We start from the raw sequence: 27382 nt of genomic DNA, 5'->3' as shown, positions 1-27382 counted from the left end.
TTTCTACAGAGTTTTTTATTTCATTAACTGTGTTCTTCCTTGCTAGTAATTCTGACTGGTTTTTCTTTATTATTTCTATATCCCTATTTATGTCTTGTATTGCCTTCTTTATTTCATTAAATTGGTGTCCTGCCTCTTCTTTGATTCCTTTGATTTCCTCTTTGATTATTTTTATGTGTTCTTTGACCTCTTTGAACATATTTATAATTATTCTTTTGAACTCTTTCTCAGGCATTTCCTCTAACTCTTTCTCACTGGAGGACATTTGTGATGCATTAATACTTTTAGGTGGATTTATATCGTCTTGCCTTTTAGTGTTTCTTGTGTTATAATGTATATATTTTTGCATCTTGGATTAAGTTAATGCTTGGATTTTCTAGCTAGCTGTGTATTCTTAGCTGTATCAATTGATTTGATGTAATATATTTTCAGGGTAGGACCTTAAGGTGTTAGGTGTGGCTCTTAAGACTCTCAGAGAATCTACAAAGATGTTCTTAGGCATTGAGTTTCCCTGCTATAGGAGTATTCAAGCAGGCTGAGTGGAATAAAATACAGGTAGATTCTAAAATTTAACTAAACACTGTACACATTCAATCAAAAACAGCCCCGAGTATGTATGCAAGAGTAGTTATTATAATGACCAGATCCTCTATCAACAAAGAGGTTTAGATTTCTGGTCTGTTGAGGGATCCAAGTCATCTTGTGACCAAGTGAGACCCTTCCCTGGTGCAATCCCAGTTGCCTTGGGTGATTTTGGTCTCAGTCAAGTTGCTGCCTGGGTCGTTGGGCTGCTGTTCTGATTTCTGGAGCTGGGCACTTGCTTTTCCTACGGGGCAAACTGAGCCGCTGCTGCTGCCTCTGCTGCTGCTGTAGCTGCCACTGCTGGAGCCATCACTGCTGCTGAAGCTGCTGCTGCTGTGTCCACTGCCGCTGCTCCCCCTGAAGCTGCTGCTGCGGGATCTGCCGCTGCTGCCGCTCCTGGGTCTGCTGCTGCTGGGGCCGCTGGTACCGGTGCTGGAGCCGCTGATGTTGCTCCCGAACTCTGCTCCTGCTTGGGTCCCGTTGTCAGCCCAAGTTGGCGTGGCCGGGTCCCGGGCCGCTGCTCTGTTCGCTGGAGCTGGGTTCAGGCATTGGGGGAGGGGAGGGAGCCGCGGCTGTTCTCGTTGTCTCGCTGCTCCACGTGTTCTTCTACCTCACGGTCTGCTCCTCCGTTGCTCGCTGCCACTCTCCCCTCACGTTTCCCGAGTTTTGGAGAGTGCGGTGTGAGGGGAAAATCCCGCACCTGGCTTGTCCTGCGGCTTGAGCCGAGGCTGGTGGTTTTCTGCTGCCCTGCGGCCGTGGCGGTTGGCCGAGCTGCGGGAGCCACTTTTCCCGCCTGTGCAGGCTCTGGATGCTCTATAACTCTTCTACTTCTCCGCTGCCGCTTCAATTTCCTATACACCTCACTTTTTAGTAAAAGTGTGTATTTTGCTGAGTTTTTTTGGTCTTTTTCCCCCCTAGGCTGCTTTGGCGTGGTACCTACGCCGCCATCTGAACCAGAAGTCTCCCACTTCTATCTTATTACTCTAAGAGTTCAAGGCCTATGCTGAAGAAACATGGAAAAATGGAACCCTTGTTTTGATCCTGATTTTAGTGATAATATTTTGAGTTTTTCTATATTTAGTATAATGTTAGCTACATATTTGTCCTATATATCTTCATCATGTTGCGATATATTCCTTCTATTCCTAATCTTTTGAACTTTTGATAATAGCCATCCTCATGGTTGTAAGGTGATAAGTCATTGTAGCTTGATTTTTATTTCCTGGTGATTACTAATGTTGAGCAATTTTAGATATATTGGTTTGGCACCTGTACATGTTTGAGAAAAATGTCCATTCAGGTCTTATGTTCATTTTTAAACTGATTATCAGAGATCTTGCTATTCAGTTATGTGAGTTTCTTATACTTTTTTAATATAGTGCCTTACTGTACATATACAAAGTTTGAAAATATTTTATCATATTCCATAGATTTCTTGATTTTGTTGATTGTTTTCTGTGCTGGGAAGTTTTTAAATATTTTTCATTTTTTATTATTAGATATGGACATATTTTGTATGTAAACATCACATGTTGGTACCATCCTTTCCCTCCTCCTTGCTCCTTTTCTGAAGAGGCCTCCCTCATTGGGGATGCAGGTAAACTCCATAGGTATTACAGGTAATTCATTATGGGGGCAGCATTCAGTTATGAGGAGCACCAATGTCTCTGTGCAAAATGTCCCAACTTGTGGCTCTAATAATCTTTCTGCTCCCTCTTCGGCAAAAATTCCCTGAGCCATTCTGAGAGCATTTTAAGTCTACTTCAGTGTTGGATACTTAGCATCATCTAGATGTCTGGTTTGGTAGATGTTGACTGTCTTCAGCATCTTTCTCCATCATCCTTGTGCTGATATCAGCTTAACTAAGACAGCAGCATTTTTACTCATTTTCCCAATTCCTCTATGGATTCAGCTGGGGCCAAGGTAGAGTGCACTGGGTCGTTTATCTCAAGTCCAGTACCCATCTGAAAAAGAGAAGCAGATTCTCGAACAGAGAGTGAAGTAAGCACCACTTAAATGGGATAAACATTATGAATTTAGAAAGAATTAGAAGGGTTTAGATACTTTTATAGTGTAAGGTTAGTGGGAGCTTGACAATGAAAAGCAGAATCATTATCTGGATATGACTCTGACTTGTTTCTTAGTCCCAGATATGGTTTCTGTTATGGATCTGTTAGCTAATCTAAGATTAGTTGGTTACCCACCATGGCTGTGTGCCACTATTGCACTTGTGTGAGCATCATGTCAGGTTGTTTGATTCTGAATCACTTAGACTTTGAGTTGCTTGGACAGATGTTGGCCACTTTTCCCTGGTAGCTCATGTAGCACCTTCCAGCACTACATGGGTTAATTATCTGAGGACTGGCTCTCCTCTTTATTACAATCAGGTCTCTCCATGGTCCCTGCCGACAGTGATTGATGTCTTCAGCAGTAGGGTCTTACCATTAACCTCTGGTGGGTAATCAAGTGCTCTTACAGAAGTCTGTCTTGTTTGTTTTGGGAGATCTAATAGGTCTCTGTGATCAACAGCTCATTGTGATGTAGACCACATCCAGGTACATGGCATTACAGGCCAGCACCAAGGGAAAAGAAAAAAGAAAAAGCCAGAGAAGAAAGAGAAACAGGAGAAATTTGAGGTTAGGTTTTGTCTCACTCTCTCCAGGTCCCTTTGATTCAGATGCTCCCTCTAAGGATTGCTTTAGGGTTCCACCTTTTAGTCTGGTTTCCAGGATATAGTATTCTACGGTTACAGTTCAATTTGGGTTCATATTTTGTGTTCCCCCTCCACCTTCTCCTTCCCCCAAGCCCTACCCTTCCTATTGTCCAAGCCTCAAGATGCTATTTAGTTATGTCAGCAACTTGGGCTGATCCAGGTTAGAAACTGCAGATGAGTGAGATCATGTGACAATTGTGTTTCTGTGATTGTATGAGTTCACTTAAAATGATCTGTTCCAAGTTTGACCATTTTTCTACAAATTTCAATGTGCCATTTTTTCTTACTGCTGAATAGAATCCCATTGTGTAGATATACCACATCTTGGTTTCCCACTCATCCGATGATGGGAACCTGGGTTGATTACAGTTATTAGCTATTATGAACTGAGCAGCTATAAACATGGTTGAGCAAATATTTCTGAACTGAGATGTGGCGATTTTAGGTTAAATGCCCAGTAAGGGAATAACAGGGTCTGCTGGTAACTCTATATTTATCATTTTCAGGAGTCTCCAGATTTATTTCCATAGTGGTTATACCTACTTACATTCCCACAAACAGTGAATGAGGGTTCTCCACAGCCTTGCCAAAATTTGTTTTCATTGGATTTTTTTAATGTTTGCTATCCTTACTGGGGTAAGGTAGAATCTCATAGTTGTTTTAACTTGCATTTCCTTAATGGTTAGGAATTTTGAACATTTTCTTAAGTGTGTGTTAGCCCCTTGTAATTCTTCCTCTGAGAACTCCCTATTTAGTTCTCTGCCCCACTTACAGAATGGGTTGTTTGATTTTTTATTGTTTAGGGTTTTTTTTAGTTCTTTGTAGATTCTAGATATTAGGCTTCTTCTGTCAGTGTTATAGCTAGCAAAGATTTTCTCCCATTCAGTGGGTAATCTATTTGCTCTGCTTATGGTATGTTTGTCTATGCAAAAGATTTTTAGCTTCATGAGATCACATTGGTTGAGTGATTGTTTAATTTCCTTGGCTACTGAGGTTTTTTGTTCAGGAAGTCTTTTCCCAGTCCTATGTCAGGGAAAGTGCCTATTTTTTCTTCCAGTAGTTGAAATGTTTCAGGTCTTATATTGGAAGTCTTTAGTCCATTTGGACTTGGTTTTTGTATATGGTGAAATGAGTGGGACTAATTTCATTTTCTACACATGGTAATCCAATTTGTCCAACGCGATTTGTTGAAGATGCTGTCCTTTCTCCAGTCTACATTATTGTCACCTCTGTCAAAGATCAAACAGCTGTAGTTGCTTGACTGAAAGTTTGGGTCTTCAATTCTGTTCATTGGTCTATGTTTCTGTTTTTATTCCTGTACCATGCTGGTTTTGTCACTATGGCTTTTTAATATAGCTTTAGATCAGGCATGGTGATACCACAAGAGGTGTTTCTTTTGCTGAGGATATATTTGGATATGCAAGGCCTTCTGCTACTCTGAATTTCAAGATCAATTTTTCAGTCTCAGTGAGGAATGATGCTCATATTTTTATTAAATACATGGCATTAAATCTGTATATTACTTTTGGTAGAAGTTCCATCTTTACAATATTAATTCTACCTATCCAGGAACATGGGAGGTCCTTCCATCTTCTTAAGTTCTCCTCTATTTCTTTCTTAAGTGTTTTTTTGTTTACATTATATAGTTGCTTCACATCTTTGGTTAGTGTTATTCCAAGGTATTTAATTAATTTTTTGTTGCTATTGAAAATGGGACAGTCTCACTGATTTCTTTATCTGCATATTTGTCCTTTGCATATAGAAAAGCTACTGATTTTTGTGCATTGACTTTGTATCCTGCCATTTTAATGAAGAAATTTATCACCTTTAGAAGTTTTGGGATGGAGACTTTCAGGTCACTTAATATAGGATCATGTCATCTGCAAATAGGGATAACTTGACTACTTCCTTTCCAATTTGAATCCCTTTTATGTCTTGCTCCTGTCTTATTGCTTGGGCTAGTACTTCCAGTACTTTGTTGAAGAGCAGTGATGAAAGTGGGCACCCCTGTCTTGTTCCCGATCTCAGTGGGAACTCTTTGAGTTTTTCCCCAATAGGAGTTATTTGGGCTTTAGGTTTGTTATTGTTATTTACTTCTACTGTTGCTACCTGTGCTTTCAGTCACAAAAAGTCACAATCTGGACCAATGTCAAGGAGCTTTGCTAATGTTATTCCACAATATTGAGTTGATTTTGTATATGGCATAAGATAAAGGCCCAATTGTGTGTGCATGTGCATGTGCACGTGTATGAATACAGACACACGCATGGCACAATAAACATATGAAAGTCAGATGACAAATTTCAGGTTAACCCTTGCCTTTCACCTTATTTGAGGCAGGGTACACATACACAAACACACATACACACACACTCTACTGGTTGTTGTTTACCAGCTTGCCAGGCTAGCTGGTCCATGAGCTTCTGGAAACTTCTCCTATTTCTACCTTCCATTTTACTCTCTGCAAGGTGGGACTTCAGAAGTCCACTCCACCATGGATTTACATGGGATCTGGGGATATGAACTCAGGAACTCAAAGATTAAACAGCATGTGCTTTATACACTAGGCTATTTTCCCAGCCCTTACTGCCCAATTGGACATATTTTAAGCTATGGCTCTGGCAACTACACATTTAAATAAGTGAAGAAGATTTACCAATTTGAAAAGATTGAAGATCACTTGTAGTTCTTTTATTCAATTTAAATCTATATAACATAACAACATACTATAAAAGATATTTGGGAGAGTCTACTTAGTAAAACTTAAAGCATTTGTAGAATTATTGTAAGAAATTACTTTTGTACCAAGTTCTAGGCTGAATGGTTTACTGCATCTCCTTTAATTCTCAAGTTGAATATTCATTGCTGTATTTTCCTCTAAATGCTGTCACTTAAATTGTCATGGAGAATAGGGCAAATCAGGGTCAGTTTATGTAAGCGGCATCAATCTGAAGAACTTCATCAGTCTTTATTTCAAGGCATTATGCAAAGAAAACTGACATTAAGAGAGCCTTAACTGACAGCAAATGAAATCAATCAGCAAATCACTAAGCCATAATAAACTCACTCAATTTGCAGATAACCCTTCCTTTTCCAGGTTTTCACCTAGGCAGTCCATCAAATACTGTTCTTTTGTCCAAGAAGCTAAATGAACAGCAATTCTGGTTTTAACACTTGAGAGTTCAAGTGCTCAGACTCTCAACAATAAGAATTAGAAGGCATTATCTAGTAAAGTTACACGTGTACTTAAAAATTGCCTTCAAATTAACAACAAGACAAGGTCAAGTTTAGGACTTTTTTTTTTAGCCTCTTAACATTAGTGACAAAAATTATATCACTCAGTAGCTTTTCTATTTAGGGCCACCAATAATGAAGAATATTAATAAAAAATTCTATATTTCAATATATTTTCATCTTTTGGTTTCTTAGTAAGTACTTCTCAAACATTTGACGTACCTGAAAATATTGCCACCATTTCACAGAGCTAGAATGTGAAATCCAAAAAACTCAATTTAGTGTAAATAAAGGTTATAAAAGGGTTTTAAAAGCATATGGAAACAATAGTAATTATGAGTTACTTATAATAATTAAGATAAAAGTATATGGTGAGCATTTACCACTTAAGGTTTGGAAATGACCTTATGCTGAACAGGAAGGAAGCTGTACAGTTGTTGAATATTCTTTTGAAGGCACATATGAACATATCATCAATCAGAAACTGCCAAGAGTTAAATCACTAAAGCATTTCTCAGTGTACTTAGGTTGGTGCTTTTGACCCCAGAACTTTGGCAGTTCAGTCCAACACAGCTTATATCCACACAGCATTTCCTACTATAAAAAGAACATCACATGAATATCATCTCATCAGATCTTCCCCACAGTCCTATGAGACAAAGCAAGACGGGCTTCACTGCCACCATTTACAAATGTGGAAATGGTGGCTCAGTGACTTGACAACATGGTGAAATTACAAAGCCAGAACTTCAAATAGCATTCTGATTCCACACACTTTCTCTGATACCACTTTGCCACTTCTTTCCTGGGAAAATTCAATTATTGTAGCTCTTCTAAATAATATGCTGTTAAGAAAGTGACTCCCATTCTGATCAATATGTTTCTAGTACACACAGTGCTAAACAGAAAGTATAGAGTCATAGTTAACAACTTCCCTACAATCTGATTTATTAGCTTGTCTTCAGCAAGAGCAAAAATCCCAACCTTAAATTGAAAACTAGGCAATCTTGTTACTGAGAAATATTAAAGGAAAACAATCACAAAAATATTTATGTGCTACTTAAGTTTTGGAGTTCTTTCATACGCATCATATGATCATTAAAGTCATCCCAAGATGTACCAGAGAAGGCATGCTGTCTCTATTTTACAGAGGAGGAAATGTATATGATGAGGATTGAAGGGGTGAACCCCACAAAAAGCAATTGCAGGATAGAACTCCAGGAGCACTTCCAGCACAACAAGGATGACAATCCATACTCCTCTACACAAAGGACAATGCTATGTTCCACAGGAAAATTACAAATGATTCAAAATCCTGCTACGTGTGTAATTTGTGCATTCAGAAGGAAGGATTTTATCTGTTTTGAAGCCAATCCTATTACTTTCTAGGAAAGATATATAACCTCTTCAAATTTCTGCTAAGATTTTATTTTCTTCCTGTTTTTTCTTACAATAAAAAAGAAGCAATAAAGTAGAAAAATTACTTTGTGAATCATAACTAGTTTTTAAAGGATTCCTATAAGATTTTGCTTAGTGTCAGTTCAGATCACTGGTAAAGATATTCTCACAAAGGATATAATTCAGCATGTAAACTAAGTCATGGGAAATTATAAGATTCTTCAAAAGTGTAGCAAAGGCTTTACAAAGATGCAATGCTTTGCCCTCAATTGCTATTTTGTCTTTTTTAAGGGAAACAGAAATGAAAAGTCTCTGGGTGAATCACATCTCTCATCCAAAATACTACCCATGTTATAAGATGTAAAATGTTTCATCTACTAAACATTTTTAAAATATGAAATTAGTAGCTTTAACAGACAGCTTTTGACTTTCAGTACCCAAGACTACATTTTAACAATGGATTTAAAGAAAAATGCCTTTATTATAACAAATCATTTTAAATAAAATAATAGAAGCATGGATTATCTAGTAAAATCATATGTTCTAATAAGATAAACATATGTCAGTAACTTTTAAACAATACTTACAAGCCAGTATGGACTTGTTACTATTTAAATATAGAGACACAGTAAATATAAATGTTATATGTCTGAGCATACTTATGGCTAAAAATCAAAAGGATATACAAAGGCTAACACTAGTTGTCACTTAATGACAGAATTTCAAATGATGTTATTTTCCTTTGAGTAGTTTATTTTGTTTGTTAGACTTTTTGGTTGGGATAATATATAATTTTTACAAGTATAAAAAAACTAATTTTCTTCTTCTTTTTTAAGGTAGGGTCTTGCTCTAGCCCAGGCTGACCTGGAACTCACTATGTAGTCTCAGGGTAACCTTGAACTCACAGTGATCCTCCTACTACTTCTGCCTCATGAGTGCCGGGATTAAAGACATGACCACCATGCCCAGCTTCAAAAAAAAAAAAAACTAATTTTTAATGTCAGAAAATTTTCTATCAAACTGTATTAGCAAGGCAAATGTCATGATATACTTGAATATATAATAGTTATGATATTACTATAGAAACATACAAACTAATGAATCAGAGTGATTAAAACTTTTATTAAATATAATCCATTTAGAATATGTAGTATTTGTTATGTTTAACAAGATTTCACTTCAAAATGGCCAATTTTTATGCTTAAAAAGATGAAAAGTTTGCTAAAAATTCACATATGCATATAGGAATGACACTAAGAAGAAAGTTCCAAAATGGTACAATCTTCTAGCATCTAACATCTCTTCATTTCTAGGTATATCAAAAATGTAGATGTTTCTTGCAGAGCAATTACAAGGCTGCTGTCTTGAGGAGTGCAACAAAATAAGTGTTAAAATTAAGAATAATTATCAATATTTTTATTCCTTGACACTATTATTATTCCTGACATGATTCATCATGTCCCTCTATAAATAGAACAAACTTTAAAATCCCCTTCTTGATGTACCTTATCAATATCAATACAAAACTGCTTAAAGAAATTGATACACCTAAAATAAGCATAAATGTAAAAACCAACATAATCCTGAAGCTGGAGAGATAGCTCAGCAGGCAAGGTGCTTGCATGCAAAACCAAACAACCCAAGTTTGATTCCACAGTACCCACATAAAGCCAGATGCACAAAGTGGTGTATGTGTCTAGAGTTTGTTTGCAGAGACCAAAGGCCCGGGTATGCCTGTTTCTCTCTCCCTCCCTCTCTCTTGTCTCTCTCTGTCTCTCTCTCTCCCCCTCTCTCTCTCTCTCTCTCTCTCTCTCTCTCTCTCTCTCTCTCTCTCTCTCTCTCTCTCTCTTTCCCAAGCATAGTGGTATATGTCTTTAATACTAGCATGCAGGATGCCAAGGTAGGAGAATCACTGTGAGTTTGAGGCCAGTCTGAGACTGACTACATAATGAATTCCAGGTCATCCTGGGCTAAAGCAAGGCTCTACCTCAATAGCAAAACAAAACAAAAAACAAAAAAACCCAAAAACACCATAACCAAAGTCATGACCGTAACACACAGCAAAGCCATTCTGAGGTAGACCTAAAATGAACCCAACATGGCAAGGCAAAATTCGCAGAAGAGGGGGTAGAAAGATTGTTAGAGCCACAAGTTGGGTCATTATGCACAGAGACACTGCCTCTTACCCATAACTGATGGCTGACCCTCCAATGCACGACCCACATTCCCCAACGAGGAGGGTCCCTGCAGAGGGGGGAGGACAGGGAGGAAGCTAACAATGGTATCACTATGGTTATATACATACTGTGTACATAACTAATAATAACAAAAACAACATTCTGAGTAAGGACTGTGTAATGGCATTATGAGTTACAAGTGATTAAAGGATTACTGTATTTATAGGGAAGACTATGTTGTTTAAAATCTTTATAAATAAGTAGTTTCAGAATGAAGACTCTAATGAAACACTTATAAACAGGCACTTACAAAATATGCTACATTTCCAGAGGTATAGTTATTATGTGCCATACCTTAAACACTTTAATTAGATGGTCTATGGAATTCTCTTCTTATTAATGATGTCCTCAAAGTAAAAAATTAGCACCACCTTTCTCTTATTAGTTATGTATTTTGATCACATTCATTCACCCCCATCATCATCTTTTTTTCCCCTTGCACTCCTGCTGAACCCTTTTTTCTACTCATCTAATCCCTTTTATATTTTGGTAAGGGGCTTTTTTGTGACACACTGAGATAAGAAGGGTTGCTTCCATAAGCATGAGTTGTGGTTATTTACCAGAGTATGAGTAACTTCCCAGTGGCTACAACACTGAAAAAATATCTCCCCTTCCTTCAGCAAGCATTAACTGTCAATAACTCACTCCTTAGGGAGCAGGTGGGACCCCATGACCCTTCCTTAACCATGACAAAACATTGACAGGCCCAATTTTGCACAGGCCTTGTGCAGGGAGCCACAGCTGCTGTGAATTCATGCAGACAATGGCCATGGCATGTCAGGAGATCAGTGTTGTACAGCACTCCTCCCCACTCTCTAGCTCCTACATTCTTTCCACCCTCTTCCAGAAGCGCCATGTTTCTTTTTCTTAAATACTTATTTATTATTTATTTAGGAGAGACAGCAACAATGGACACACCAGGCCCTCCAAACACTGCAAATGAATTCCAAATGCATGTGCCACCTTGTGTGTCTAGATTTACATTGGTACTAGGGAATCAGACCTAGGGTGAAAGGCCTTGCCAGCAAGCTCCTTAAACTACTAACCCACCTCCCCAGCCCCACTATGTTTATTTAGAGCAGATACACTTGGATAAAAGCAGCTTCCACCGGGCATGGTGGCGCATGCCTTTAATCCCAGCACTCGGGAGAGGCAGAGGTAAGGAGGATCGCTGTGAGTTTGAGGCCACCCTGAGACTACACAGTGAATTCCAGGTCAGCCTGAGCTACAGTGAGACCCTACCTTGAACCCCCCCCAAAAAAAGCAGCTTCATATGACATCTTGCCAAATGTCTAAATCAAGTATTCATTCCCCCATGTATCTTGAGGGCCTTCTCTGTTAGCTCTGAGGATGCAGCAGCAAACCAAGGCCAAGTTCTCACATCATGAAGCTTTCATGCAAGCTATGAAGAGCTGTTCACAAATACTCAGTGTTTAAAATGTATCTGTCACTGTCTAAGCACTTACAGTGGGTTGACCCATTTAATGATCACACTAATGCTAAGTTAGGAACCTTTATTATCTTGTTAAATATGAAAATGCCAAAAAAGACAAGGTATGCAAGTTACTCCATGAACCTTCTTGTTTGGATTTCTATTTTCTCTATTGTTTTCATACAATAATCTATAGAAAGACACTACTTCCCCCACCTCCTCATCTTAGAATACAACTAGAGCTGGAGAGATGGCTCAGCAGTTAAAAGTACTTGCTTGCAAAGCCTGAAGGCCTGGGTTCCATTTCCCAGTGCCCATGTAAAGCCAGATGCACAAAGTGGCACATATGTCTAGAGTTTTTTCTCCCTCTCCCACTCTCTCTCTCTTCTTTCTCTGCCTCTGTACTTGCAAATAAATAAATAAAATTTATTTTGATTTTTATAACATTTTATTTACTTACTTGAGAGAGAGAAAGAGACAAAGACAGAGAGGGGATGGGTGTTCCAGGGCCTCTAGCTACTGTAAATAAACTCCAGATGTATGAACCACCTTATGCATCTGGCTTTACATGGATACTGGGGAATTGAATCTAAGTCCTTAGGCCTTGCACCCAAGCTCCTTAACTGTTAAGCTATCTCCCCAGGTCAACAAATAAAATTTAAAAACAAATAAATGCTAGCAAGCCAAGTTTTACAAAAGACAAAGGCATGACTGAAAGCATGAATGGATGGAGGATAGCTCAGATTAATAACAACACTTCCCACTTAAGTATGAGGGCCTGAAAGACTCCCAGAACCCATGTAAAATCATGAGTGTTGTCACACACATCTGTAACCCAGTCCATGGTGGAGGGGTGGGTAGCTGGAGACAGAATAGTTGGGGCTCAGTGACCATTAAAACAACAGCTTCAAGTTGAAGAAGAAAACATATCCAGTCTACAAAAAATAAAGAGTATTAGCAATAAGAGGACACTCAATATTCTCCTTTAGCCTTTGCATACACATCACACCACACACATACTCTATGCACACAACTAATATGTGTGTATAGATATGTGGTTCCTTAGTATCTTACTTCATGTCAGAAATAAAAGAAGTCAGTTCTATGACCCACCAAAGGTTAGTGGTAAGACCCCACTGCTGAAGACACCATATGCAGTTCACACATAACATGGAGTGACATGGCTGGAAGCTGGAAGAGAGTCAATCTCCAGACAGTCAGCAGGTCTGGTGCCAGAAGGTGCTACGTGGGTGACTGGGGGAACCGACCAATATCTGTCCAAGCAACTCATGGTCTAACCTACTTAACAGCAAATAACCTGTTGTGATGCCCATACAAGTGCAATAGTGGTGCACAGCCATGGTGGGAAACCAACTGCTCTTGATTTGGCTAACTGATTTGCTCAATGGACTGTAACCCATAGCTGGAGCTAGGAAACAAGTCAGAACCATATCCAAAAAGGAGCCCACACTCTATTATCAAGCTACCACCAAATGTGTTCTACAAGAGGGCCTTGCCTATTAAATTCTCTCTAAAAAAAACAACAACAAAAAAAAAAAACTAAGGGTTATCCCATTTATCTGGTGCTAACTTTATTCTCCATTGGAGAAACTGCTTCTCTTTTTCAAATAGACACAGATCCTAGGGAGAAGCACCCAATCATACCCCAAAAGGGCCCCAGGTGAAACTAAGAATAATTGGTGAAACAAGCAAGGGTGCTGTTTTCTTGGTGAACCTGGTACCAGCACAAGGGTGAAGGAAAATGACACAGAGAACAATCAACTCCTACCAAATCAGATATCCAGAGACTCAGAGGCTCCCAACACCTCATCACTGAAGCAGACCCAACATGACTCAGGGAAATCTTGTGGGAGAGGGGGGCAGAAAGAATGTCAGAGCCACACGTTGGGTCATGATATGCTTAACTGTGGGCTAACTCCATAATGCATGACCCATATACCTCAACAAGGAGGGGCCAGGGGGAGGGGGTAGGATATGGAGGAGGCTAACAATGGTACCGACTTGACTGCATTCACTGAGCACAAAACTAATTTTATATATATATATGAAATTTTATATATATATATGAAATCAGTTGTAGGCATTTGATTAACATAGTGAGTAGTAAAATTGAACAAAAGCAAAACATTGATCATAAAGCTATTGAAAGGATTTGTGCATAAGCACAGAGTAAACACTTCAACAAATATTAGCTATCATCAGTGCTCATATATGTATCTCATCATTGATGGGAATGGACACAAACATTTATAGTTGCTTGTAAATATTTGCCAGATATTATCAGCATTACAGACCATAATTATTTAAAAAACAGCCTACACTGTATATGATAATGAAAGACAAGTCTGTTATTGTCTTTATAAAATGCAGGTAGAATATTGTTTATTACAAAATCCTCTGCATGTGCACAGTGCTGGCCTTTTCAGTTAAAGCAAACTAACTGCTCCAATCTAAATGCTTTAATTTTCTCAGTATTATAGTGAAAGCCTGATAGACTACTATTTGGGAGATAAGCACATATATGCTTACACAAAACTCACTTTATCTGTGGTTAACTACCCAAGACTTGCACAAAAGCAGGCCCATCAACATTCTATCATGGATGGAGAGGAGTTCATGGAGCCCCATTCTTCTCTGAGGAGCTATTGACAGTTAGTGGTTGTGGAAAGAGTAGAAGTCATTTTTTCAGTGGTGTAGCCACAGGTAAACCGTCTATGTTTTAGTAAATAAATAAAATTCCAGTCATACTCATATAAGCAATCCTAAGTTAACTTGTGTGTGTGTGTGTGTGTGTGTGTGTGTGTGTGTGTGTGTGTGTGCATGTTTGTGTCTCACACAACACAGAGAAAGAAGCAGGAGGGACTAGATGAAAAGAAGAAGTTCAGCAGGAGTGGAAGGAGAAGGGCCATAAGACAGGGTAATGTGGGTGAATATGATCTGTATACATATAAGAAATTATCAAAACAAATTTTGTGAAGACATTGCCTCATTGGAAAATCACATGGCATGAGAAAATACATAGGAAAGTAGAATATAGGATGTACTTGATAAAAAGTATGGAAAGATTTTGAAAAAAAATTATAGGAAAGACAGGAGGAACAAAGTTAAAAAAAATATATACAGAAAAGATCCTTGAAAGAAAACATACAAATGCTTTTAAAAGCAAAGAGAATAAGCCTCTGTTACTTCCTTCATCTTCACAAACTGTACAGGTCAGCTAGGTGGTTTGTCACTGCCCCACCCTGACTAGTGACCCTCCTCATAGCCAAAGGGTAGACTCTGAATAATCTAACAGCAAAGTTAGAGTGCAGAGCTAAACAGATACCAAATCCCAAGTCAGTATGTCAAAAAGACATCTTTCCTCTCATATTTTTTAGCACTATTCACAAAAGCAAAGATATGGAATCAAGCTAAGCACCCATCAACAATAAAGGGATAGAGAAAATGTGGCCGCTGAGCATGGTGGCTCGCACCTCCAATCCCAGCAGTACTCAGGAAGCTGAGATGGGAAGATCACTGTGAGGCCAGCCTGGGCTACAGAGAGCGTTTCAGTTTATCCTGGGGGACAGTAAGACCCTTCTTCAGAGTTAAATTTGGCAAATAGAGAAATGCCAGTTATCAGGACAACAGATGTAGTCAAGAAGAATAAGTTCTAGTGTCCTATAGCATAGTAAGATGGCTGTAGTTAATAATTTATTATATATTCCCAAATATCTAGAAAAAGGATTTTGAATGTTCCCAACACATGTAGTAAACATTTAAGGTAATAAACATGCTAGTTATCCTACCTGATTATATGCATGTTTCATAATATCAGTGTATCACGTAAATATGCACAATTAATATGAGCTAATTAAAATGTTTTAAATACTGAACACCTAAGTATATAGCCACAATTAACATAAAACTAATCATTTTATTTTGCATAAAGGTCAAAAATACATTTTAATACTATTTGACTACCAAATGGGAAAAGTAACTGTGAATTTGTCTACATTATACCATAAACTATGACCCACATTATACAAAGATATACAATTAATATCTTATAAATGGAATAAAAGCTCTCTTATTGATTTCTAAGGTTTTACTCTTACCATTTAGCATAGGTTGTCTTTTGCAAACAATTTACTAGTTCAGTGGGGTTTTGGTTGTATAGTGGTAAGCACAGCTTCTTTTCAATTTACTAGCTCAGCTTTACAGTCAACTACTTTAAGACTAAAGTCCACATCCTACCATTTACTTGCTATGGTTATGTGGAGAGTTACCTGTTGATGGCTATTTACCAATTTTAAAATGGAGATACACCCTGACAGTGCACATTATAAGGATTAAATGAGAAGATATATTCAAAGACCTAAGTGTGTGCCTGGAACATAGGAAGTGCATACTTTGAAACATCACTTGTCACTGTTCTCATCATCAATATTACTTTCATCTAACTTTCTAACTACCATGTATATTAATAAGCTCCATGTACACTACAGGGTGTCATCAGAAAATTTACACCAGCATTTAGGTATGTGGCAATGTGTATAACAATTCTTTATAGAAGAGGCCATATTCAACTAGATGTCTCTTTCATTTTATTCTTGCTATTAAGACATCAGAATCACAGACACCCCCCCTAAAAAAATAGCATTCCTTGAATCAGTTTTTTCCAAATTACTAAAATCTAGCTTGGGGTGGTTAACTTGAAAACTGTAACAAATACTAAGCCCTGATGAGACTGAATCAAGATAGCCAAATACAGGATATTTTTATAACCACTAGAAAAATCCCAAATTATACTGCATTCATAGTTACAATGAAATCATAAATACTGATAATCAAATTTAAATCATATATTTTAATCTTGTCCTAAGTAATGGTACAACCTATAAAAATAGAAATACATTATGCTTAGTTATATAATTATGTTTTTAAATATATTAATGGATAAGCTAACAAAAAAAGCAATGAGCATTTTTTTCTTTGCAGAGCATTAATGTGGATAGTAGTAGCAAATTAAATTAGGGTATAAAACATGTAAAAAAACAAAACATAGATTCATATGAACTAATATTCATTTTGTACAAAATTAAAATTTCACAGGGTCATAAACTAAGGAAATAAATGGTTATTTTAAACTTTAAAATATGAAACAAAATAACTTTCAAGTCATATTTCTCTTTGAAATATATTTTATATTCCAGAAAGCTTTCAGACAAACATAGTCTTCTGAAATATGAGGATTTCTATAATGCTGATAATTTTTTCCAAATGAAGGTTTTCAGAATTATAAGAATAATAAAGCTTGTGCTGAATTTTGTCTTGGCCAACTTTTAAAAACCTGACTTTTAAGGAGAAAACTTATCACAAAAATACAATCATGAGATAGAATGGAAGTTTATCTACAACATTTGAAAATAAATGTTTCTAAAAATAAATCCCTTTAACTTTAAAGCTATCCAAGGTTTTATGATTTGATGTCATGAGTTTTATAAATAAAATGACCCAATCTGGACATCATATTACAATACTCAATAAAACTACATGTTAAAGGGCAAAGTATTCTTTAATATAAAATGGAGTTAAACTATAGTTTTGATGAAATGAAATAATCACATAAAAATATTGCATTTCTTTTAGAATTAACATGAAAAATTCAAATATCTCTCTTGATAATTTTTATCTATTTATTTTAAAAGAGCAAAAGCAATAGACTAGCTTAAAAAGATCCAATCTAATGTCTTACTGTCCTCCACTGATCAGAAAGTAGTTGTTTTAATATTGCACTTTGCTATAAGCACATACTTTCCGTTATAAAAAGGCTTCTCTGCATTATTTTATAAGCTCGTTCTAGGCTTTAGAGAAACCCATTTTTATGCTACAAGATCAGAAAATTTATTTGCATCTCCTTTAAATTATTCACAGTATTTTGAGGCTTTTGTTTTTTCCAGTTAGTGCAATTTATTTTTCTATACGTCTCAGTAGCAAACAATGTTATTTCGACTCTAACCTGGCATGCTACCACCTCTGGCCCGCCCTTGAGCCCCTCCACTGCAAAGGTCTCCAGGTGCAGTTTGGGTAGCTGCAGGGTGAAGTCATTCCTACTTGCTGCAGTCCGTGACAGCGAGATCTGATCTCTGACCTAAAAGGAAAAAAAACAGCATCAATGGTAATTCCCCTTCAGACACATTAACTGGGATGAACTGGGTCCCCTTGAGCCCACTGAGTGGACTTGCATTGATCGCTGGACCTGAAATCCATGAATAAATTTAGGACTAATTGATTTTTCGTTGCAAATAAATCTCTAATTCAGAGTGCTGGGGGAGAATGTTAAGAAGAAAAAGCATCCTCCTGCTTGAAATGAAGAAGGGGAAGAAGAGTCACTGGAGCTCTTCTGATCAAGAGCTTTTGAATTATTATTTTGTTTTTTGCAGTTTTATTCTGAAAAGAAGGAAGAAAAATTAACAAAAGCAAAAGCAAACACTAATCTCCTAACTATTATCATTTTCATAAAGACACATTTAACTGATACTATGTTATGTATGTTGTACACGATTGTTACAATGCACTCGATTTTGAGAAGAAAACTCCACTAATATGTACCCTGGATAAGAAGGAATATACTCCACACAAAAGGATACTTAAAAACATATAAGAGGTTTGTTTAACTTTTGAGTCCTCAAAAATTGCAGGATTTAATTAAACTTGAGTTTTAACACTAAAATGCATGTAGACAAACTTGGTTACAAAAGTTATAAATAATATAACTGAAATAAGATCAGTAGCGTTTGTGTTACGTTTTAAGTGTTCAGAAAGGTAACAATACAGCACATCCCAGATGGAGTTCCAATGTAGAACCACCATAGGCAGTCGATGTCACACTGCCACCTTCTGGACAAATCATAAAACACAACAGACGTAAACACTGAGCTCTAACTTCCCAACTTAGTAGAAGCCTTAAGAATTCTCCAGTCCATTTTGCATTTAAGATAACCAAGTTGTGCTCACTGTGGCAACACATACTCAAACTGGAACGATAAGGAGATTAGCATGGCCCCTGAGCAAGGATGATATGCAAACTCATGAAATGTTCCATATTTAAAAAATAATATGAGGCTTGATATGTAGACATATCTTACATATCTTAATGTGTTTTATGCTTGGATAGGCCTTAAAATTTTAGTTCTTTGCTTCTACATATTGTATAAATATTAGAAAACTGTCTTACAGCTATAGGACAGAGATTTTAGGACATAGCACAAATCAGGAATGGTAAGAACAATAAAATAACATTAATTAATTAAATGAATGTATTTATACCTGTAAGGTTTATCTCAGCCCCTTTCCACATAACATGGTGGCTCCTGTCTGAAATAAAATGTGTTTTACAAATATATTTACTTTAGGATTTACCTTTGCTCTGTATGGGATACTTTTCCTCTTGCATTTTTTGTCACCGATGTGTACTCAGATAAAAGAAAACATTAATGTGGATTAGGGTACTGAGGATTTATCAACATCAAACCACTAGTGTTTTGCCTTCTACCCTTCTGAACCATAGTCAATAGATCTAAATATTTTACTGCACCCTGGCCAATTCATTGTTTGATGTTTAAAAACTCACCCAGAATCAAAGAAAATTTATTAAATTTGAGCCCCCAAATGAGATACTATTAGCTTTGAAAGTCAAGTTTAACTGCGATATTGATGATTCTCTTTTTTCTGTGACAAAATTCACTAGGGAAATCCTAGATGTCAAAGTACAAAAGCAGATTGCTAATACAGGCAAAGAGGGGGGAAAGCAGAAGCAACACAGGTGTAATCCACTGCACAGCTCAAGCATGGGAGGGTCCTTATCCTCACTAGTCTCAGGTGCTGTGCTTCAAGACTACCAAGTTTGACATGCAATGAGCAAAGTCACCTTCTCTATGTTCTAAATAAATTGTATGGACATCATTAATCTGGAGTATTTGGCATTTAAAATTGTGGTTCATTGTCATTTCGATACTTTTACTATGACAATTATTTAATTTGTAAAATTAAGTAATACACACCTCATCAGTGAAGCAGACCAAAAATGAACCCAACACGGCTCAGGGAAATTTTGTGGAAGAGGGGGCAGAAAGAATGTCAGAGCCACAGGTTGGGTCATGATATGCAGAGACATATATCTTACCCATAACTGAAAGCTAAGTCCACAATGCACAACCCATACACCTCAACAAAGAGGGGCCATGGGGAGGAGGTAGGTCATGGATGAGCCTAATAATGGTACCAAACTGACTGTACTTGCTGAATACAAAACTAATTAATTTTTAAAAAATACTTTATATTAGATAGAAACATCTTCAACATGTACTTGATTTCTAGTACACTTAATCATGGATATCATAATTACCTTATTTGAATAATATACATATATTCAAACTTTGGTTTTTGTGTTGCTATGTTCCCCAAGTTGGCCTTGAACTCCTGGGCTGCAGCAATCCCCCTGCCTCAGCATCCCAAGAACCTGTATGCATACATCAACACTTCCATTTAGTTATGTTACCTGTTGAATACTGGCAGTGCCACCAAGAGACAGTGGCCCACAATACACAGATTCAGCACCACAAGTAGTTCTAACAAAATTGTGAGGACGTTTTTCATGTTTTAAATTAAACAGATACTTTGAAAGAAGGCATATAAGTGTTCTTCAGATATTTGTAGGAACAGTCTTTGGAGAAGTCTTGAAAAAGGATTGTTGAGAACTTCTTTGCTCTAATGAATAGAGAGTGAAAGCATCAAGCTGAGAGAATACAAGCCATGATACCAGGACAGGCAAAGAAAAAAAACAAGCCGTGAGGTGGAAGAGAGGAGAGACAAGGGGGAGAGGAAAAGGAACCCTGGAAAGAATGCAGAAGGCAGGTCTGCACTTTAGTTTAAACAGAAAGAGAGTCAATGCCAAACAGCAAAGAAAGGCACTGCCTTGCTGCCCAGGATTTGTTTATAAAGATGTCAGAACAGAAAGGCTCAACACAAAGTCACCAAAATGTTTTTCTAAACCAGATATGTGGGATATATTTTTTTGGAAAACACTGCTAATTGGACATAAAATTATTATTCTCAAGTGTGAGAATCTAAAGCAAATTTCTGATGCTAAATTTTTATGAATAATATTAAAATAGTGAAATTATTTTCTTCTAAAAGGAAATGTATGTCAGATGCATAAAGTAGCACATAAGTTTGTTTCCAGCAACAAGAGGACATGGTGTACCCATTCTCATTCTCTCTCTCTCTCTCTTTCTGCTTGCAAATACATGTATACATACATACATTAAAAAGAAATGTAGGTTAACCTTTTAAAGTTCGTATTTTAATATAAATTAAGATTAAGACAATCATCAGTTGTTCATAAGTTAGATTGCAATTTAAAAAGTTCATTGTTTACTTCATTATTCATATCATAATTAAGACTTTATACCATCTTCATTTATTTATGTTAGTGATAAAGCCATATAAAATGTTTTCTACTTCAAAATTCCTAATGATTGATTTATGTGTACTTTTTGGCGAGTATGACAGAAAGACAGAGACAGATTATATGGGTGTGGTGGGGTGCATGCAGCTGCCATAGCCCATGTATGGATGTCAAAGGACAACTTCAAGTGTTGGTTCTCACATGCCGCCTTGTTGAGGCAGGGACCTTCACTGCTCACTGTGCAGTGATCCCAGGCTAGCTGGCCCTCAAGCTTCAGACACTAACACAAGAGTGTCCAGCTTTACCTGGGATCTGAGGATCCAAACACATGTACTCACATTTGTGTGGCAAGTGCTTTATCCACTGAGGCCTAATGATTCTAGCCCTAATGATTCATTTTTAACATATAATGAAACTTTTCATGTATTTCACAAATAAATCTCAATTATTAATTTCATGAATTTCCTAATACTATAAAATTGTACAATTTGTTAATATTTTTATTTATTTATCTATTTATTTATTTGACAGAGAAAGAAGGAGCGCGAGGAAGGGAGAGAGAGAGAATGGGCACGACAGGGCCTCCAGCCACTGCAAACAAACTCCAGACACATGCGCCCCCTTATACATCTGGCTAACATGGGTCCTGGGGAATTGAACCTGGGTCCTTCGGCTTTCCAGGCAAATGCCTTAACTGCTAAGACATCCCTCCAGCCCCAATTTATTAGTTTTTTAACTGAATAAAGAAAAAGTAGCTATATTATCTCTTTCAAAATTTAAATTTTTAGACAGATCAGTTTATTCTTGCCTTTGCCTATTTCTGACTTTTTGGCTTTTGATGAGAGAGAGAGGGAAAGGGCAGAATTGGTGCACCAGGCCCTTAGCTACTGCAAACTCCAGATGTGTTCATCACCTTATGTACATATGCCACCTGTGCATCTGGCTTACATAGGTTCTGGGGAGTCGAACCTGGGTCCTTAGGTTTTTCAAGCAAGTGCATTAACTGCTAAGCCATCTCTTCAGCCCTATTTCTGACTTTAAAAAAACAGATACTTCTCATAGGTATGTCATAAGGCACAAGAGATTCATACAGAAAAAAAATAAAACCTTCTAAAATATACATTGTCAAGCAAAGTAGTTGTAAAAAATAAATGTATCTTGACTTCCGGTTAAAATGATGGCGTAGGTACCACACCAAAGCAGCCTAGGGGGGAAAAAGACCAAAAAAGCGCAGCAAAATACACACTTTTACTAAAAAGTGAGGTGTACAGGAAATTGAAACAGCAGCAGAAAAGTATGGAAATCCAGAGCATCCAGAGCTCGCACAGGCCAGCAAAAGTGGCCCCAGCAGGTCCACCGACCGCAGCGGTGGAACACCAAAAAGCTACCAGGCTTGGCTCCAGCCGCAGGAAAAGCCAGGTGCGGGAAGCTTCCACTCACACTAGCGATCTCCGCAAACTCTGGAAACGTGAAGGGAGAGCGGCAGCAAACAATGGAGGAGCAGATCACAAGGTAGAAGAACACGTGGAACAGCGAGAGAACTAGAGCAGCTGCGGCTCCCTCCCCTCCCCCACCGCCAGTGCCCAGCTCCAGCGAACAGAGCAGTGGTCCCGGGACCCAGCCATGCAAACTTGAGCCAACAGCAGGACCCAAGCAGTTCTGGCAGCAACATCAGCAGCGCCAGCACCGGCAACAGCGGCCCTAGCAGCAGTGGATCCAGTAGCAGCAGCGGCGATAGACCAAACAGCGGCAGCTTCAGCAGCAGCGGAGACAGATCCAGCAGCGGCAGCTTTAGCAGCAGCAGTTCCAGCAGTGGGGACACTGATTTGCAGGACCACAGTTTCCAGGCTTGGTTTTCCCTGCAAGAAAACCCAGTGCCCAGCTCCAGAAATCAGAACAGCAGCCCAACGACCCAGGCAGCAACTTGACTGAGACCAAAATCATCCAAAAAGGTAACTGGGATTGCACCAGGGAAGGGTATCACTTGGTCACAAGCTGACTTGGATCCCTTAACAGACCAGAAATCTTAACCCCTTTGTTGATGGAGGATCTGATTGTTATAATAACTACTCTTGCATACATACTTGGAGCTGTTTTTGATGGAATATGTACAGTGTTTAGTTAAATTTTAGAATCTACTTTTATTTTATTCCACTCAGCCTACGTGAATACTCCCATAGCAGGGAAACTCAACCCCTAGGAACACTTTTGTAGATACTCTAAGAGTTTTAAGAGCCACACCTAACACTTTAAGCTCCTACCCTGAAGATATATAACATCAAATTAATTGATACAGCTAAGAATACACAGCTAGCTAGAAAATCCAGGCATTAACTTAATCCAAGATACAAAAATATATACATTATAACACAAGAGACACTAAAAAGCAAGAAAATATAAATCCACCTAAAAGTATTAATGCATCAGAAATGACATCCAGTGAGAACAAGTTAGAGGAAATGCCTGAGAAAGATTTCAAAAGAATGATTATAAATAGGTTCAAAGAGGTCAAAGAACACATCAAAGGAATCAAATAAGAAATCAAAGAGGAAATCTAAGGAATCAAAGATGGAATCCAAGAAGACGTAGGACACAAATTTAATGAAATAAAGAAGGCAATACAAGACATAAATAAGGAAATAGAAAAAATAAAGAAAAAACAGGCAGAATTACTAGCAATGAAGAATCCAGTCAATGAAATAAAAAACTGTAGAAAATCTCACCAGTAGAATGGATGAAGGAGAGGACAGAATATCTAAGCTAGAAGACCAGGTGGCAGATCTAATACAGTCCAACAAAGAGAAAGACAAACTTATAGAAAAGTAGGAGTGGGAATTTCAAGATATTCGGGACACTATGAAAAGATCCAATATAAGAATTCAGGACATAGTAGAAGGAGAAGAACTCCACTCCAGAGGCATAGTAGGCATCTTCAACAAAATCATAGAGGAAAATTTCCCCCAAATTGGGAAAGAGGTGCCAATACAGATACAGGAAGCCTTTAGAACCCCAGCCAGACAAAACCTGGAAAGAACCTCTCCTCACCATATTACACTCAAACTACCAAACACACAAACCAAAGAAAAAATATTGAAAGCAGTTAGAGAGAAAAATCAAGTTAACTACAAAGTCAAGCACATCAGGATTACAGCAAAGTATTCAACACAAACTTTTAAAGCCAGAAGGGCTTGGAGTGATGTATTCCAAGTTCTGAAAGATAACAATGTCAACCAAGGCCACTTTATCCTGCAAAGCTATCCATTCAAATAGAAGGAGAAATGACAGTCCATGAAAAAAGCAGATTAAATGAGTATTTGAAGACAAAACCAACTCTACAGAAAATACTTGATAGAATCCTCCATGTTGAAGAAAAGGAAAAACACACATATAAGGAACCTGGAAAAAACACGCAATACTCAAATACTAGTTAACACAAGAGAGCAAAGGCAGAACGGGAACCACACACACAAAAAAAAAAAAGGCAAACATAAACACACACCTTTCAAATATATCTCTTAATATCAACGGCCTCAATGCCCCAACAAAAAGACATAGTTTTGCAGACTGAGTTAAAAAGCAGGATCCTACAATTTGTTGTCTCCAAGAAACTCACCTTTCTACAAAGGATAGACATTATCTTAGGGTGAAAGGTTGGAAAACAGTGTTTCAAGCAAATGGGCCTAGAAAACAAGCAGTGATTGCTATCCTAATATCTGACAAGATAAACTTAAGTCCAATGTTAGTCAAGAAAGATAAGGAAGGTCACTTTATATTGATTAAGGGCACACTCCAACAGGAGGACATTACAATCCTAAACATATATGCACCTAACATGGGGGCTCCCAAATTCATCAAACAAACATTATTAGAACTAAGGTCACAGATAACACCAAACACAGTGGTGGTGGGTGACGTTAACACCCCACTCTCAATTGACAAGTCATCCTGGGAAAAAATAAACAGAGAGGCATCTGGAGTAAATGAGTTCATAGAACGAATGGACCTAACAGATATATACAAGACATTTCATCCAAAGGCAACAGAATATACATTCTTTTCAGCACCACATGGAACATTCTCTAAAATAGACCATATATTAGGACACAAAGCAAATCTTAACAAATTCAGGAAAATTGAAATAATTCCTTGCATTCTATCTGACCACAATGGAATTAAACTACAAATCAGTAGCAAGAAAGGCTAAAGAGCATACACAAAATCATGGAAACTAAACAATACACTACTAAATGATGAGTGGGTCAATGAAGAAATCAAGAAGGAAATCAAAAAATTTATAGAGTCAAACGATAATGAGAACACAACATATCAAAATCTCTGGAACACAATAAAGGCAGTTCTAAGAGGTAAATTTATAGCCTTAAGTGCCTATATTAAGAAATTAGAAAGGTCGCAAGTAAATGATCTAATGCTTCACCTTAAAGCCTTGGAAAAAGAAGAACAAGGCAAACCAAAAATCAGTAGATGGGAAGAAACAATAAGATTAGGGCACAAATTAATGAAATAGAAACAAAAAAAAATAAATCCAAAGAATTAATGAAACAAAGAGTTGGTTCTTTGAAAGGATAAACAAGATTGATAAACCCTTAGCAAATCTGACCAAAAGAAAGAGAGAAGAGACACAAATTAATAAAATCAGAGATGAAAAAGGGAACATCATAACAGATTTCAGAGAAATTCAAAAAATCATAGGGACATAGTATAAAAGCATATACTCCACAAAGTATGAAAATCTGAAAGAAATGGATGATTTCCTTGATTTATATGACCTACCTAAATTAAATCAAGATGAGATTAATCACTTAAATAGACCTATAACAAGCATGGAGATCCAAACAGTTATCAATAATCTCCCAACTAAAACAAACCCAGGCCCAGATGGATTCACTGCTGAATTTTACCAGACCTTCAAGGAGGAGCTAACATCATTGCTTCTTAAGCTTTTCCAGGAAATAGAAAAAGGAGGAATTCTACCAAACTCCTTCTATGAAGCCAGCATCACCCTGATACCAAAAACCAGGCAAAGATAGAACCAAAAAAAAAGAAAATTACAGATCAATCTCCCTGATGAACATAGATGCAAAAATTCTCAACAAAATATTGGCAATACAGAATACAAGAATATATCAAAAAGATCATTCGCCATGACAAAGTAGGCTTTATCACAGAGATACAGGGATGGTTCAATATACGTAAATCTATAAATGTAGTACATTATATAAATGGGTTGAAGGACAAAAATGGCATGACCATCTCATTAGACGCAGAGAAAGCATTTGACAAAATCCAACATCCCTTCATGATAAAAGTCCTACAGAGACTGGGAATAAAAGGAACATATATCAATATAATAAAAGCTATTTATGGCAAGCCTACAGCCAACATATTACTAAATGGGGAAAAACTGGAAGCTTTTCCACTAAAATCAGGAACAAGACAAGGGTGTCCACTGTCCTCACTTTTATTTAATAGAGTTTTGGAAGTTTTAGCCATAGCAATAAGGCAAGAGACACACATAAAAGGGATACAAATTGGAAAGGAAGAGATCAAGTTATCATTATTTGCAGATGACATGATTCTATATATAAAGGACCATGAAGACTCTACTAGCAAACTGTTAGAGCTGATCAAAACCTACAGCCATGTAGCAGGATACAAAATAAATACACAGAAATCAGTAGCCTTCATATATGCTAACAACAAACACACACACAGAGGATGAAATCAGAGAATCACTCCCGTTCACAATTGCATCCAAAAAAATAAAGTACCTTGGAATAAACCTAACCAAGGAAGTAAAGAATCTCTACAATTAGAACTTTAAAACACTCAAGTGAGAAATTGCAAAAGACACTAGAAAGTGGAGAAACATCCCTTGTTCCTGGATTGGAAGAATCAATATTGTGAAAATGGCAATCTTACCAAAAGAAATCTACACATTTAATGCAATCCCTATCAAAATTCCAAAGGCATTGTTCATGGAAATAGAAAAAAACAATTAGAAAAACAAATAGAAAAAACAAAAATTCATTTGGAATCACAATAACCTTGAATATCTATAATAATACTGAGCAACAAAAATAAGGCTGGTGGTGTCACCATACCTGATTTTAACCTATATTACAGAGCCATAGTAACAAAAACAGCATGATACTGGCACAAAAACAGACATGTAGATCAGTGGAACTGAATAGAGAACCCAGATGTAAGTCCAGGTAGCTATAGCCACCTGATATTCGATAAAAATGCCAAAAAATATCCACTGGAGAAAAGACAGCCTCTTCAGCAAATGGTGC

At 37.4% G+C, this 27382-nt stretch overlaps 1 protein-coding gene and 1 non-coding gene across 7 annotated transcripts in view; one reads left to right on the top strand and one right to left on the bottom strand.

Moving 5' to 3' along the window:
- Nucleotides 1-27382, bottom strand: part of Ccdc171 (coiled-coil domain containing 171) — a 553592-nt gene that overhangs the window by 128111 nt on the left and 398099 nt on the right. For all 6 annotated transcript variants that reach the window (XM_045160095.1, XM_045160091.1, XM_045160110.1 and 3 more), the window contains one exon: nt 17619-17750. In XM_045160095.1, coding sequence (XP_045016030.1) covers nt 17619-17750 — 132 coding nt within the window. The remainder of the gene's footprint in view (nt 1-17618; nt 17751-27382) is intronic.
- LOC123458283 lies at nt 18606-18710 on the top strand. Its single transcript, XR_006635572.1, has one exon. It is a non-coding gene; the product is annotated as a U6 spliceosomal RNA (small nuclear RNA).

Source organism: Jaculus jaculus, chromosome 1 (assembly GCF_020740685.1).
Source record: "Jaculus jaculus isolate mJacJac1 chromosome 1, mJacJac1.mat.Y.cur, whole genome shotgun sequence".
NCBI lineage: Eukaryota > Metazoa > Chordata > Mammalia > Rodentia > Dipodidae > Jaculus > Jaculus jaculus.
This window is presented reverse-complemented; position numbering and strand designations above follow the sequence as displayed.